Here is a 16688-nt window from a genome sequence, read left to right as displayed (position 1 = left end):
TGTTGGCCTGCCTGAGAGTGGTGGCCAGTGTGAAGTCAGAGGCATTGCTTTCCTCCTGAAATGGGATGGATTTCTCCACGGCATGCATCGTCCCTTGATCTAGGTGAAGGCTGCCTGGGCTTCTGCCAATAAGGGGAATCTTGTGGATCTTACCAGGGGGTGGGCTTTATCAGCATAATTGAGCACTCAGTGGGTGCAACAGAAAAAAAACCCAGGTTGTGCAGGATCAGGAGATCCATAAGGGGATGCATGCGGTCAAGATCGGGGGTAATGACAAAATTTGCCATGATGCATTCGAGGCAAATTGTACTAAACACACTTTTTCCTTGTTGTAGGTCAGATTGAGGTAGAGGAATTTGTCATGATTCATGTTGTGGTCCTGATTGTCCTGATCACAGATGGTGACATTATCTAGGTGGGGGAACATGGCTGTCAGTTTGTGCTTGTCCACCATTGATCTATTTTGCTCTGAATTATGAAGACAGCATTGGTGACTCCAATGGGTACTCGGAGGAAGTGGTAGAACTTGCCATCTGATTCAAATGTGGTATACTGGCATTTTCCTGGGTGTAGGGGGAGTTAGTAGTACACTGATTTTAAGTCAATGGTGGAGAATATCCTATACAGGGCGATATTGTTGACCATGCCGGGGAATGGTCTATGCATCCAGCTGTGTGAAGCAGTTGATTGTTTGGCTATAGATGATCACCATATGGGGTTTACTTCTGCCCCTGACCACCACAACTTGGGCTCTCCACAGGCTGGAGCTAAGAACTATGACCCCTTCCATCAGGAGTTGCTGCACCTCGTCCTTTATGGTTGCCCTGTCCTCAGTGCTGTAGCATCTGCTCTTAGTCACTATGGGCTTACAGTCTGGGGCCAGGTTCTCAAACAGCGATGGTGGGGGTATGAGGTGGGTGAAGAGACTGCAAGCGGGGGCTGGCTGCGAGGCGTCCATGAGCTAGAGTTTGTATACAGTGTTGGGGTCCCATAAATGCCATCATGAACTCCTGAAATGGCTTTGGAAGTCTAGCCCCAGAAGGATCGGTACGCAGAGTTGAGGCATTAAGAGCAAATAGAAATTGTCATAATGTTCACCCCGCACTGTTAACGATGCAATACAACACCCGTAGATGTCAGCAGATTGTTCCCTTGCGGCCATTGATATTGTGCTGCCCGTTGGTCTGAAGGGGAGAGAGAGTTTGTAAGCAGTATCCAGGTGGATGAAGCTTTCAGTGCTTCCACTGTCGATCAGGCAGTTAGTTCATTTCCCATTTACCTCAATCTCCAACATCAAGTGGGTGATCAGGTGAGGGCTGCCCTGATCCAAGATGATGGACACAAGTACTGGGTCACTGTCGCTGTCAGAGAGGGAGCCGGTTCAGTAAATGATGGCCCCCGTGTTGACCGCAGTTGCACTGGGAGAGGCAGATGAAGAAGGCAGAAGTGACGTCATCCATGATGGCAGAAGAGGAGTTGGGTAAGATGGCGACCACCGGGTCACCCACGCGGCAAGCTTTTCAAGGCCAGAAGTGATGATGTCACTGTGGAAGGAAGTGAAGTCGGGTTTGATGGCCGACCCCTAGGGGTGCACATGGTGTTGTTCGGTAGGGAAGGATTCAACTTGCACACTATCTTCTAGTGTCTTCCTGCATCCTAAGCAGGTGGCTTCTCTCGCTGGGCAGCGTCACCGGGGATGCTTCTGCTGGCCTCAGAATTAGCACTTCAGGTGCTCGGCTGTGGCAGTGGCTGTAGGGCCAGTCCTCCCTGTACGGAGGCGGTCTGTGACACCATGTCTCAAAATGGCTATGCTCGGAGTCTTCACATGGAGCGCCCGTTGCCGGCTACAGTGCATTCAGTGTTGTGGTGGGCTGAATCTAAACTCTTAGCGAGCTGGAGGGCTCTCTGAAATGGCAGTCACTGGCAGATGTAATTGGACCTCACCCCAATCATGCAGGTATCCGGATCAACTCTTTCATGTACTGGTCCAACGATACAGGGGCAGGGACATTGCCCCTACATTCTCTCCCTGGATCACTCAGGGCCCGAAAGAAGTCTTTCAGATACTCATACGGTTACTGTTTTCTCGAGGCCAGGAGATACCGTGAATAGACTTCATTTACCCGCAGTCTGTAGAGGTTCCAGAGCTCGGTCATGGCTGAGGAGTAAGTGGTGCAGCCCCATATCAGCAAGTACGCTTGGCGCCGACCCTTGCTTGCAGTAACTTGAGTTTCCTCATGTTACGAGTCCACGGGGCCCTCAGAAACTTCCAGGATGTCTGTGAAGCACTCGATCCACTGCTCGTACATCTCTGGGCTCCAGGTGTCTGTGGATCGAGGTCTCATCTGAAAGGTCACAGCAGTTTGTCCATTAGTTTAGAAAATTTAATGTATAATAAATTGATAGGCTTTATCAATAACTCGAAAGCTGTAGAGTGGACTTTATTAGACTTTTAGCTGGCCCAATTCCAAGTGCTCGACTGAAGACGGGGAGAGGGAGGTGGAATTTTATTATAGGGTCACAAGGGGAGGAGTTACCAGGGAGCGAGTCACCAGTAGGGGATGGACCAGCTATCCATCGACAGTTACATATTCATATCACCACAAGTCTCAATAATGTTGGTATGTTCAGGAAAAAGCTAGCATAGAATTGGACCTGTTCCTTCGCTAGAACATTTGCATCCAACTTCGGGATGAAATAGGTTTCTTGATGAAAGTGTATTTACTGCTCTTTATGTTTATTGTCATATTCATTGTACACATGCACTGAAATCCTTACTTCCTGCAACCAAACCGGTACTTGTAAAGAAAACCAATGATGGTAAACTAATTGAATTAAGTTAAAACAAACAATAAATACATATGATAGGTATAAAGATCCACATTAATCCTAGTGCAGAAAAAGTGACCTGCAAAAATCCAGACTGTGCTTTTTCTGCTGAGATTAATCTATGATTGGTGTACCATTCGAATGTTCAAGACCTGATAGCTGTTGGAAAGAAACCGCACTTGAACCCACAGGTGCTGCTTATCAGACTTCTGTACCTCTTGCCTTGTGACCAGCATGGCTAGAATCCTTTATAATGTTGATTCCCTGCCTGTGGCAGCACCTCACGTAGATGTCGGCAATGGGTGGGAGGTCATAGCTTGGAATGCTGGCTGCGTTTTCCACCTTCTGCAGCCTTCTGGATTCCTAAGCCCTTGAAATGCCGAACCAGGCTGTGGTGCATCTAGTCAATATATTTCCCAGAGTGCGCCTGTAAATGTTTGTTGTCATGCAAAATCTCCTCAGACTCCTTAGAAAGTACATATTGGTGTGAGTGAAACAGGAAAGTCTACAGACACTGTGATGGTAGTTAAAAAAAAAACCAAACCAATATATTGCCAACTTCCCCACTCCACCACCATCTCCCCGTCCCAGCCCTCCTCTTCTCCTCTACCCCTCAGACCTCATCTCTTCCCTCTCTCTAGCCACCCTCCCTAACCCCTCTCCTCTGACCTCCCCTACCCCTACTCCCCCACATCTGACCTCCCTCCCCCTCTGACCTCTCTGCCCTGCCCCTCTGAACTCCCCAACCCCCTTCCCCCTGCCAACCACTTTCCTCTCTCCTCCTCCCAACCTCCCCACATCCCACCTTCACCTTCAGACCTCTCCAACCCTCCTCCTCACCCTCCTCCCAACACCCTCCATAATACTGATTTCCCCACTCTAACCCCTGCTTGGTTTTCAGTATCCACTTTGGCCTTCCGCTCTCTGAGATGGAGCACTCGGTCCTCAGTCGAGGCCTCACCTTTGTCTCCATCCACCCCCCACCTCATCGCACACCGAGATGACGAACTCTTCTCTGCCACCTCCACCTCTGGGTCCACTTCCAGTACCACGATTCTTCTCTTTCCCCCCCCCCCCCCCACCCTTCAAGACCCTTTCACCCGCTTCAAGCCTTCTTCCTCCTCCTGGACACCTTCGTTTTGGCCAGCTTCCTGCTCTGGACATTTTTATTTCCAACTGCCACAAAGACATCAACCGTCTCAACTTTACCACCCCCCTATCATATTCCAACCTCACCCTCAGAATGCTTTACCCTCCACTTTCTCCGCAACAATCTCAGCCTCACCACCAAATCCCCATACAAGGGTGGGGCAGTGGTAGTATGGCCCATTGACCTCTAACTTTCAGAGGCCAGTCGACAGCTTGCAGACACCTCCTCCTATCTACCCCTCCTTCAGGATCCCACCACTGCATATCAAGCCACTGTCTCCAACCTCATTGCCTCTGGTTGCCTCCCCTCTGCAGCGACCAACCTCATTCTCTCCCACCCCTGCACAACCCATTTTTGCCTCCTACCCAAGATGCATAAACTTAATCATCCAGGTAATCCATTATTTCTGCCTGTTCCTACCCCACCGAACTCATTTCATTCTACCTTGACTCTATTCTTCCTCCCCTGGTCCAATCCCTCCCCACCTACATCCATAACACCTGACATGGCCTCCATCTTCTCAATGACTTCAGATTCCCTGAACAGGACCGCCTTATCTTCATGATGGATTTCTAATACCTTCATACCTTCATTCTCCCACACAGGAAGCATGACTGAGTTTTGGCTGAGTTCATCCAGCATTTTGGTGTGTTGCTGGAGGCATCAGTGCGCCTTCTTCATGGTTGCTTCAATGTAATATCTCCAGGATAGGTCTTCTGAAATATGAGCTCAGTTGTGAGTGAACAAACAGGTTTCGTAGGTCTCAAAGGCAAGGACTCTGAAAACAGTTTTGATGGTGAAGGATTTTATTTACAGAAGGAAAGTGTGGGAAATGGTAACTGATTCAACACACACACATACACACCCCTCCCCCCCCAGAAATCATTACGACGCCCCACCACCCCTTGATTCAGTGCAGGGGCATGGCTATACGCTACAAGTAACACCAATGAAATGCTCCCAACCCTTTTAACAGTGCACATCTTACCAAGTTTCTCCAGTGACTTTCCACATTTCTGGGCCTGGAATGAAGCAGGGTAGTCCCAAGCTGGCAAAGAGAGAAAACAAAGAATGTATGGCACTTTTATACTGCTGGAAGTTCCAGCCCCGGTCGTTAGCAGGGCCTAGTGCCAGGAGGGTTAATTTAATTACAACAGCCAATGGCCCAAGGCCAAGTATAGGTAGGCTGGAGAGTCCAGTCCAGGTCATTTACATGGATCAACAGCAAGGTGTGCACTCATGGGTGGGGCGGAACCAAACCTTGATTGGCAGTTGGTGTGTTCTCCAGCTAGGTAGGGGGCAGTGCTGTCACATGACAGCCACAACCCTTCCCAATACAGGCTCTCAGGTACAAAAAAGGTCTAATTCTCTCCATCTCCTTCCCATTAATCTGGACAGGTACATGGTCCGCAGTTCCTCCTTCCCAAAATCTTATCTCCTCCTTGGTCTTGATGACATTGAGAGCAAGATTGTTGTTTTGGCATGATGCAACCAGATTCTCAATGTCTATCCTGTATCCTAACTCATCATTTCCAGTTATTCTTCTGGATTGACTAGCTGGGTTGCTTGCAAAAGCAACTTTATGACTGTATGTGTGCCAATAAACTTGACCTTGAACTACCTTTGGAGCTCCAGCTCTTTCTGTTGCTGTTTGCCTATAGATAACATAAGTACTGACTTTAGATACTGATAGAATTGACCAATGTTTATGACAGCCACCTCCATTGATTTTCCATGCTCATTCATATTATTATTTATTGTGAATTTAATGATGTAAATTAAACGATCAGCTGTTAAAACCTACACAAACATACCTGGTCGTGTTTGACTTTTTTTTAAGTGCCAATTTTATCATGTTGCTTTGGATTCTTTTCAATGCATCCAAATAGTTATCAATTGTTTCAGCTCAGTTTTTGGTTTACAAATTTGAAGCTTTCTCTTAAGACGTTAGTTTGAAGCAATTCCTCAAATCTTCCCCTACTTCATTATTAGAAAACTTTTTTGGACTGTTGGCTCTAGTAACGATGGTCAATGTACCCAAATCTACCTCGAGTGGTGGGATTGTTATCTTATGTTCTTGTTTGGCTTTAATTGGAGGAAGCACATTTTTGATCTTTCATCCATGTGGACAGTACACTATGCCCTGGAGAACATTTGTCTGTTCTGTGACAAAACTAAGGAAATTCAAAGTTCTTGACACTGCCGGATCGGATCTGAGTTCATGTTTCACAAGATTTTACAAGATTATACATAACTGCCCATGTACTCTACTCTTTGGATCTCTTGTGCTTGAATCTCAACTTGGGCTTAATCTCTTCAAGTTGATACAGTGAAGTTGCCAGGACAAATCATGAATTTTCAAGGCTCATCCTACTATCGGGAGCATAAAATTGCACAATATATTCAACAAGTGAGCAGTGTTAATCTTGATCCATTCCATTCTCATCAGTACCGTAACATTTATGCTCCTGTTCATAATTTTTTAAAAGAATCTCAGGGCTGTATGTGATGTACATGTATTCTGACAATAAATTTGAACTTTGGTAGAATACGATGCAGCGCCTGCAGAAGAAACACCAAGAATTCCAAATGTATGTCTGCTTTATTCAGGGCTGCTTTCTGACCATTAACATGATGCTCGCAGGATTGACTATGACATGTAGTTATGTGGTGCAAAGTTGCATGTCCTTCAATGGGCAATGTTCTACTGCCCTGCTGTCATGGTCTTCCTCCAGATTAACTTCACTGGCTTCACGAAACATTGTAATTTAAAAGACAAATCTTGACCCCAAGACATCCACAATCCCAACAATATCTCAATCTTGCCTAGAATAAACAAAGGCCCTTTGAAAAATAATGTAAACATTAATTAAAATTGTGTTCTGCATTTGCTTCTAGTTGAGCAAGTTCTGAGGTCTCAGAGGGTTATAGTACTTGATGAGTTTACAGTGCTGAAGGAGGAAGAAGTTGTAGAGATGAAAACTTCAAGTTCAAAACAAAGCTGAGAATTCTAAAAGGATGGCAGTTTAATGAGTGATCGAAACTGTCTGCAAGTATCAGACAAAGAAGCACAGCACAATTAAACCTGTATAATTCCAGCCTGTCTCTGCAGTGTTACACCATCTAAATAAATGGGTTAACCTTCATCCATTTGTTCTATAAACAGAGTCATTTAATCTACAATGTTGTTGCCAAATCTTTGCTTGAGGTCTCCAATTCAGTCCCATTCCCTTGTTTATATCCTCACAATTATTGTCTGTGAAGTGTGACATTAATCTTGGCCAAGGAAGATACCTTAGTAGTCAGAAAAGGTTTGATAAGCTTAAACAATAACTTTGTAGGCATCAAATGGAGATTTCAGACATTTTTATTAGCAGATTGTTGAAAAGAAAGAAAATTAAATACAATACAGTAAACGTGGTTCTCACATTTAAACCAGCCTCAAATAACTAAGCTACCATAGAAAAATCTCGATTTCTTGCATTATGATGTAAAAACAGATCTTTTTGTACAGATTTTGTACAACAAAATTCGTAATAACCTTTTTCTTTAGAAAACTTTAAATATATAGATAAAAATAGACAATTTTCGTATGTCCTTGTTGAAGATGAGGGTGTTCTGTTCCAAGGGCTTGCATAGAGTGCAAATGTGGTTATAATACAGGATACCGAAACATACATGTTCAAGATAAAAAGTATATAAACAATGAAGTGAAAATCAATTGTACTGAGAGGCAATGGACAGAGATGAATGAACAACAGAACTAGATAATTCCATTCTTGTTTAAAAAATCTACAACATACCCTTTCTATGACTTTATAATCAAAAACCTGCAATTCTGTGCTAGAGTGCTTTTTCATTTGAAATCTTCTCTAGTGCTGTATTAGGTTTCTATAAGATTCATTTTACCCTTCCAAGTTTCTGCTTTCAATGCATTTGGCATCTCAAACAAGTTGACAAAGACAACAGGCTGTTGAGGTGGAGAGGCTCAGCATGTCAGGTAGCATATATGGAGAAAAATGGTCACTCATTGTTTTGAGTCAGGATACTTTATCAAGTCTCTCGATGAAGGGTCTCAACCTTAACTGCTGACTGACCATTTCTCTCAAAGAATTCAGCCTGATATGCTGAGTCCCTCCAGCATATTTTTTTTTGTCCACTCAAGATTCCAGCATCTGTAGTTTTTATATTTCTCCAAAAGACAATAGGCTATTGGCCATCAAAGTGCCATTCACTCATTTCACGGATTAAGAGAATGGCATATAAAGATTGGCAGAATATAGTTTTTTTCTTGTCTTGACAATAGATAGCTAACTTGTTGAGATGCATATCAACACTCTTGAACTAACTTTATATGGGACAGGAGAATTTCCTGTCTTCTAACTGTCCCAGGATGATCTACATTAACTTAAAAACTCTATGCAAGGTGCAGAGGAACAACAAATGCTGGATACGATATGTTAAGATGTTTTTTTCAAACAATAATCACATGGGCAATTAAAGTTGTTTTTTTTTGTCAGAACGTGCATCATCTCAGGTGTTAACCCTTTCAAGACCACCATGGCCAGAGAAACAAACAGCTCACTTTTTTCTCCCTCCCTTTTGAAAGTTTTGCAACGCATGCTGGAAAGTAGAACAGTGGCAATGGGAAAATGAGATCCCTTCACGTGCCTGATAAAAATCTTTAGCGATGACACAGGTTCAGGCTTGTCTTGCTATATCTCCAATTTAATTTTCATTGAGATATTGGTTATGATCCCTGGAGACTAAAATATCTGCTTTGAAGGTAAATACTAGAAAGACATCTTGTTGCCAGATTTCTGGATATGGCTAAATACAAAACAGTCATTTTGTTGTTATAAGTCTAACTGAATCCAAAGGGTTTCAGTCAGACATAAAAACATCGATCAAATTGTTTGCTGCACTGGCCTTTAATAGTGAATTTCTCATTCCTTTGCCATGATTTCAAATTTGTATATTTTCTTTTGGAATTTGTGCTAAAAGCAAAATTAGTCTGAAGAATGCAACCTGGTTTCAACAGACCAATGAAATGTCAAATTTAAAAAAAAATAATTTTGTTCTTACAGTGAAAGTATCATGAAAACCTTATCGGTTCTAGTCAGTCAAAGCTTGCCAATAATCATGGAAAATGCCTGGCTACGATTAAATAGTCTGGGTAGATTTTGAACAGGATACAAAGATACCTCATAGTGTTAGAATTAGATGATGTGAATAGGTGAGGACTTGGCAGGTGAGATATAATGTGGAAATATTTTAAAATTGTATCATAAAAAAACTTGAATAAAAGTGAAAGGCTGTGTGTGTGTTTTTTTTTAAATGATGGGAGGTTGACAGATTAGTGTTCTGCAGAATTTAGTGTATAAGTCACTGAAAATCAATGTGTAGGTAAAGCAATCAATTGGATGGGAGATATTATGTTAACCATTGCAATGAGAGGATTTAGATTTCAAGATGTCTTGCTGTAATTATTTAAGGCCCTGCTGAGGCCATAGTTGGAATATTGTGTAGCGGTCCAGTCTTCCTAAAGAAGGATGTGTTAGCATGTGTTAGAGGGAGTGCAAAGAAGGTTCACCATATTGATCGCTTGACTGATTCCTGGGATAGAGTGAGGTTCAGTGCAGGGATTCATAGGAGAACAGACTAATATGACTAATATACTCATGAGCTTAGAAGAATCAGAGTCCATTAGAAACATCTAAAAAAAATTTAGAGCTTGAAATGATAGATGATTCTAGGATTGCCGAGAATAAATAATTGTGATCACAATATTAAGGGTCAGCCAGTGAGAAAAGAATTCAGAAGCACTCACATCACTGAAGGGGAGTGAATCATGGAATTGTCTACCTAAGAGGAATGAGGACAATCAATCTCTGTGTATATTCAAAGCAGAGAGAGGCCAGTAGATTTTTATGAAGGGAATAAGGGAAATGGCTTGGTTGCAGAAAAGTTAGGCTGAGTTAAGGATCATCCATTATATCACTGAAAGGTGGAACAAGTACAATGACCAAAGGGTCTAATCCTTCTTCATTTTCTTGAGTTCTTATGTCCTGCTGTTGGCACACTCTCTCTACAGTGGTCAAAGATGCTGGCTTGCATTGCTTTTTTCTCTTAGCAAGGATGGTCTTTTTAAACAGTTAACATGGCAGTGAACAAAGGCAAAATGAAGAGAAAAGGCTAGGCTAGCAAATTAGCACTGAGATGGAGTTTACTTTCAATTATTTGCACAAAGGTGATCACACATTTTATCAAAGACATTGATAATTACACAAAACCATCCTTCCCTATTACACAGGGAGAATACAGACTTTAACTCACCACTCATCTAGGTTTTTTTTTGTTTCAACCATTACATCAAGTGTTGCTAAGTTCCTTTTATTTATTTTGAAGAGAGCAACGCCTCGAGGTGACACAAAAATAATAATTATAGAAAGAAACAAAGAGAGAAACATTTCTGTTGCTTTATAATCCATCACGCTGCAACGCTGCAAATTGTAATTAATTTAATCAGTTCTGTGTCAGAGAGCAGAGACAAGAAGCTCCCCTTTTTGAATATCAGACAGACAGGGCTTCCCACCTGCCACACTGACCTTGAAAAGGGGCGAAACAGACGCCAAGGATCTTGTTCAGTAATACTGTGACTTGAGGACAAATATTTACATGCCTGCATGCTTTGTTAATGAGCTATATAACCAAAAAAATTGCAGTGTCTGGAACAAACAATGTGACAAAACATATCAGCAGTAAAATCTCAAAAGTACTGTGTTTTTTTTTCTCTAGTAATCTACTGCATACACATTACCTCCCTGTGTCATTTATATACACACGACCAGCAGCTTGGCAAGAAGCAAAAAAGTATTCACAAATATGTGTCTATGTGGAACGCACAAATATATCTCTTTTATGGCGTTTAAAACTTACATTCAATTTTGTTTCTTAGTGTGTGTTTATTTTTAAATTTAGCAGAGGAACCTCAGTCCCAGGTTTATCTCCCATGATTGGATTTTGTCTGAATACTCAAAACAGCTCTCTCCCCCTCTCTCTTTTACACCCCACCTCACCTCCCATCTTTCTCTTCTAATCCCCCTGTGATGCATCAATGTTCCCTGGAAATCATTTGATTTTTACTAACTTGGCAGCCCTATAGGTAAATTTCCTTTGGATCCAGGTGAGAAGGGTGTATGAAACATTTTTGCTGGTCTGAACATGCCAATTCCAACAAAAGGAAGTGGAGGGGAACAACAAACATTTAAAAAAAGACTTTGTTCGCTTCTTTTTCACTACTGGTGAGTTTTTTTTTTGCGCGATGTGCTTAACATTGTAATTGTCAGCACTGATCAGAGATTAGTCCACAAAAAGGACACGTAGTCCCAGCAATAACCTCCTGATGATAGTCACTATTTGAATCTGGGTGTTCCATATTCATCAGGATTGTCTACTTCAGAGAACTCTGCCATTGAAGTCAGTTGCTGGAGAGAATTATCATCATAATACATCAAACATTTCATGGATGGCAAAATAACACAGATATGCAACTGGGTAAAGCTGTCTCAAAAACACAGTTAACCCGCATGTTAGTGGAGGACTTTGTTTTTTTTACAATTTTTTTTCTCATGTTCCTGGTTGAATTTTCGAGTCAAATGGTGGAATTGTTTTAGTACATTACAGACGACTTCAGATACATCCTTCCATCTGAAAAAAAGACACAAAATGCATAAACTTCAATGTTTTGTAACAAATCATTAATTAATAATGGATGGATTCAAATTCAGAGGTTAGGAAGTCTTATTTTTTCATTTCAATGATGTGGAAGATTTCTACATGCATCTTTTATGCTTTTGAGAATATCTGCAAATGAAGACATCCAGCGCTTCCTAATTTATTCTAAACTGGACAGAGATTGTTGATTGTGTTAATGGAGTAGTTACACTTGAACAACAACTCTGGGTCAAGGCAGAACAAATGCAAGTATGGTTCCTATTTTGACTCACTCCAGTAAAACTTTGAGACTCCACTGATGAGACCACAAGATCTGAAGATCTGGAAACAAACTACTGGAGGATCTTGGCAAGTCAGGCCATGGTGCAAACTGATACCTGAGTTGAAAGCTTTCTCATACATCAAAGGACACCATTCATTAACATAACAGAGATACCTTATTACATGCAGGAACAGCCTATGGGCCAGATTTGTCCTTCTCCTACAGATGCTGCTCATATACCTCTCTAACCCTCACTCAACTGTGCTGACACAGTCTTGACCTTGCTGGCTCTCTGTTCCCCAGAATATAGTAATGGGGCTCAGCAGTGAATCAGTCCTATAGTGAGAACATCCTATTTCCAGAACACCTCTCACCCTCTTTATTTGAAGGCAAAGGTCAAAGCCATGAAGAGTTTTTTTTTAATGTTCTTGAACATCAGATTAAAGTTTAAGTACATAATTAAAAATTACAATTATTTAAAAAAATAATGTAGAATGCTGAGAATCACACTGGAGGGTGCCATCTGACCCATGGGGTTTGTGCTCGATCCAAACAAAACAATCAGGTTATCCCACAACCCATTCTTCCCCTTTAGCTCTGAAAGTCATATTCTTTACAATATCCACCCAATTAAACATTACTTTCCCTTTGGCCTCCTAATCCCCATTCTCAGAATCCTCATTATAATCAAAATGTTCTTGGAAATTGGCTGCCACAGGATTGTAACTGAAATTGCCTTGTGTGATGCTGGAAAATCCCAGTTAGACTGAGGTCCTCATGGACCACATTGCTAGGCAAGACATTTGTCTGTCACACATTATAAAGAATTCAACAGCAGGGAAACAGGCCTGGACCATGTTGTCTACAAAGGTTGGTCCCATTTACTTGAATTTAGCCCATTCTTGACCTTTTCTCTCCATATAACTATCATTATATCTCGAACTTCTCCTCAACTATCATGAAACTCTGAAGTTTTGATAGTAGAAAGTCAGTAGTTGCAATTAGACCCATCAATTCCTATGTGGCACTGTTAGTGTACAGGTAGAATGATTAGTGTATGGGAAGCATGGTTAGCATAGTGGTTAGTGTAATGCCATTACAACGGCAGCAATCCAGGTTTAAATCGGGTGCTTTCTGTAAGGAGTTTGTATGTCCACTTCATGTCTGCGTGGGTTTTCTCTGGGTGCTTCGGTTCCCTCCCAATCTCCAAAAAATATGTGGGGTTTGTAGGTTATTGTTGTATTTGGGCAGCTGGAGTTCATAGGCTGGAAGGGCCTGCTACCATGCTGTATCTCTAAATTTAAAAAAAATTCCATGCCCACAAAATTCATCATATGAAGATCCCCCAAGCAGGACTGCCCATATTCTTGTAGGAATGCAAATCATAGCAGGTTTACCATTGCAGAAAAATAAGTAATTCCTTCAAATTCTTAACACTGAGAACAAAAGAATAGAATGGTGTGGCAAGTTTCCCAGCTCCAATAACCTGAGTTTAGTCCTGACCTGAGGTGGGGTTTGTGCATTCTCCATGTCCACATGCTTTCCCAAATGTCAAAAACAAGTAGGTTGGGGGGCTGAGCAAACAATGAGAAGCTGGAGGGACTCAGCAGGTCAGGTAGCATCCATGGATATAAATGGACAGTCAACAATTCGGGTCAGAATAAAGGATATTAATGCGAAATGTTGACTGTCCACATTTCTCCATTGACACTGTCTGGTCCACTCGGTTCTTGTCTCTGGGTTAATAGATTAAATGACAGCTGTAACTTGTCCAACAGGTGCTGGTTGCTGGTGAGTGGTAGAATTTGTTGAACATTGATGGGAATGTGGGGAGAATAAAAGAAAATGGGATTGGTGTAAATTGGTGCTTGATGGTCAATGCAGACTTGTGTGATATGACTCATGATGATGTCATAATTAAAGAACTCTCGAAAGCCATTACACCTCTTTGTAATGGTCATCCAATTATCCCAAAATACCTCTTCTACTAAGTAGCGCAGTATTGTGATGGTCTTTATGTTTTATAGTTTATCAAAACGTCCTGATGGTTTTCAGTTTGTGCTTTATTAGACTTTTCATTCATTCATTCATCTATTGTTTCCAAGCAAAATCATGTCACCACTTGAGTTAGGAACAACTTGTGCTGCTTTATCAGCAGGTCATCAATAGTTAACAAAAAATGTAGGAGACAGTTGCTGATAAATTAATAATACTCGTTATTTCAGAACAGAAAAGCTTAATCTGCTGTCAATGGATTTGGTGAAAATGTTAACATAACTTCTGTCTGTATGTTTGTATAATGCTCCCAACAGATGGATGAATGTATTGTACAATTAAGATGCTGAATGAAATTTATCCTGCCTGCTTCGATTCGCACAGATAAGGTCCCCATGCAGCTTGTTGCATTATAATTTCAGACCTATCAGACTCAACAGATATTTAAAGTGAGAAATATACCCATCATAAAAAAAGCTACATATTAAATTTACATTTCCATTTATTTTTCAAGCTTTGCCAGGAAACAGTTTTCCCAATACAGCAATAACCTTATTTAGTGATTTTTCGTAACCTCTCAATATCCAAACAGTCAGAGGTCAGGACAGTACAAAATACAACAGTAGGGACCAGTCAAAATCTCACTGAAGACTAGACTCTGACTTGACACATTAACTCTGTTTCTCCTTCCACAGATACTGCCTGACATGCTTGCATCCCTGGATTTTTGAATCCCATTCCTGGAATGTCACATGAACCCATATCTTACAATGGAGAGAGAGGATTGGTAAGAGTCTCTGACCAGGACCCACTGATTCTCAGCTGACATCTTTAAAGATCATCAAGCTATTAAGTGGTATGGTATGAGATCTGAAATTCCTGGGGTGAGTGAAGAGATCGTAAACTTGAAGATGGATTTTCTGCCATTGACTTCTACTTTGAATTCAGCTAAAAATCAAAAAGAAAACTGCAGATGCTGGAAATCTGAAATTTAAAAAAAAAAAGAAAATGTTGATAACACTCAGCAAGTCAATGACATCTGCAGAAAAGAAACAGCATTTCTGGTCCAGGAACCTACATCATAACTAAGAGAGAGAGAGAGAGAGAGAGAGAGACAAGTTAGTCTGTACAGTAAAGAAGGTGTTCCTTTCTGCCCAGGCTCCACGATCATAACTGGCCAGTCAGATCCAATGTTTAGGTCTGCACTTGCCCCACCAAACATTTCGTCCACACCTCTGCTACCCAGGATATTGCATATCTTGGTTTTTCATTCTGATGAAACTCCTGGACCTGATCTGTTAACTGTTTCTCTTTGCTCAGGGTAAAAACACAATGCTGGAGAAACTCAGCTGGTCAAAAGTGAACTTAATGTAGCAAAGATTAAAAAAAATCTTTCCTCAGGGTTGCCTGACTTGACTAGTGTTTCCAACATTGTTATTGCAGGGTGGAAATGTGTTGAATTCATCTAGCATTTCCACCAGTAAAACAGCTTTCAACTCCAAGATCAGGTTTACCCTGCTCAGGGTTACGTCCATTCATTTTGTCATTGATTTTGACTGGAAGAGCTTTCATCTATTTTTAAAAAATTCTTTTCCAAGTATGGCTTTAAATATTTTAGAATATATCAGATTGTTTTCTTATTTTAAAGGTGTATTAATCACCACTTGTGGCTTCACTCTATGCTAACATTTCTACCCACCCGTTTCCTTTTTGGAAGAGCTCCTCAAAACCTACCATTTTGGTCAAGTATGGGAGGTGGTCAACATCCCACAGCACCTGGGTCATTAGGACCAGAGGTCAAAAGCTTGGTCAAGGAGTTAGGTGTCTTAAAATAGGAAATAGAATTAGAAAGGAAACAAGGTTTTAGATGATTAATTGAGAGCCATCAGCACAGTGAGCAATATAAACTGGAATTTCAGCAAGAGCCAACCTTCAACTTATTTTCCATGAAACCTCAAATGAAAGCATTATTTGAGAGCTCAGGCGTACGTGCAAATCTGAATGCGCATAACACCACTTGTAATACAGCCATTAACAGCATCTGTTAGATCTGGCATGTCTCCTTTTGATGTATCTAAAGGCTGTGGTTTATTTTTAAACACTACTGTGCCTGGAGAAAAAAAAAGAAAAGCATAATTTATTTCACAGTCATGCCTTAACCTGGTGCGCTAATCATTTTTCCTGAACAACACAAAAGAACCTGACGACAAACAAGTGATAATGTTTCATCAAAGCTGATAACAGACTAGAATACATCAAAATAAAAAGCAAACAAACATCTAGCAAAAACTAAATGTAGATTCTTAACCCCATTAATTTAGATTACTTAAAGCAGGAAGTGGCTAATTAGGGATGTACAGGAATATGAAAGCTGGGGTTTTTTTTTGCTTAGCTTGACTTACAAATAATTTAGAGATGTTGCTGTATAGACCAGAGTGCTTTAGAATTAAGGCAGGAAACCTAGGGAATGGGACTTAACATTCAGTGTGAGACAATAGTTTAGAAGTAGGCACAAAAGGGATTAAGTGGGAACTTGTTGGGATGTTATTCGATGAATGATCCACTTGCATTGGTTTAAATTACTGTGAGGAGGCTGGAAAATGGACCCAAATTTAATGAAATAAATCAGGAATCAGAAACTACAGCAGTAAAGGTGTCAATCGGGAAGAAAAGGGCAAATGTTGGAAATCTGGGAAAAAAAGAATGCGAGAAAAG

General features: G+C 41.2%; 1 protein-coding gene across 2 annotated transcripts in view; it reads right to left on the bottom strand.

Annotated features, from left to right (window-relative positions):
- Positions 1-7356: 7356 nt before the first annotated feature.
- dachc (dachshund c) overlaps positions 7357-16688 on the bottom strand; it is a 575251-nt gene continuing 565919 nt past the window's right edge. For both annotated transcript variants that reach the window (XM_069890584.1, XM_069890586.1), the window contains one exon: positions 7357-11689. In XM_069890584.1, the coding sequence (XP_069746685.1) occupies positions 11652-11689 (38 nt within the window). In that variant the 3' untranslated portion in view covers positions 7357-11651. The remainder of the gene's footprint in view (positions 11690-16688) is intronic.

The sequence above is a fragment of the Narcine bancroftii genome, chromosome 7 (genome assembly GCF_036971445.1).
Source record: "Narcine bancroftii isolate sNarBan1 chromosome 7, sNarBan1.hap1, whole genome shotgun sequence".
NCBI classification, from domain to species: domain Eukaryota; kingdom Metazoa; phylum Chordata; class Chondrichthyes; order Torpediniformes; family Narcinidae; genus Narcine; species Narcine bancroftii.
This window is presented reverse-complemented; position numbering and strand designations above follow the sequence as displayed.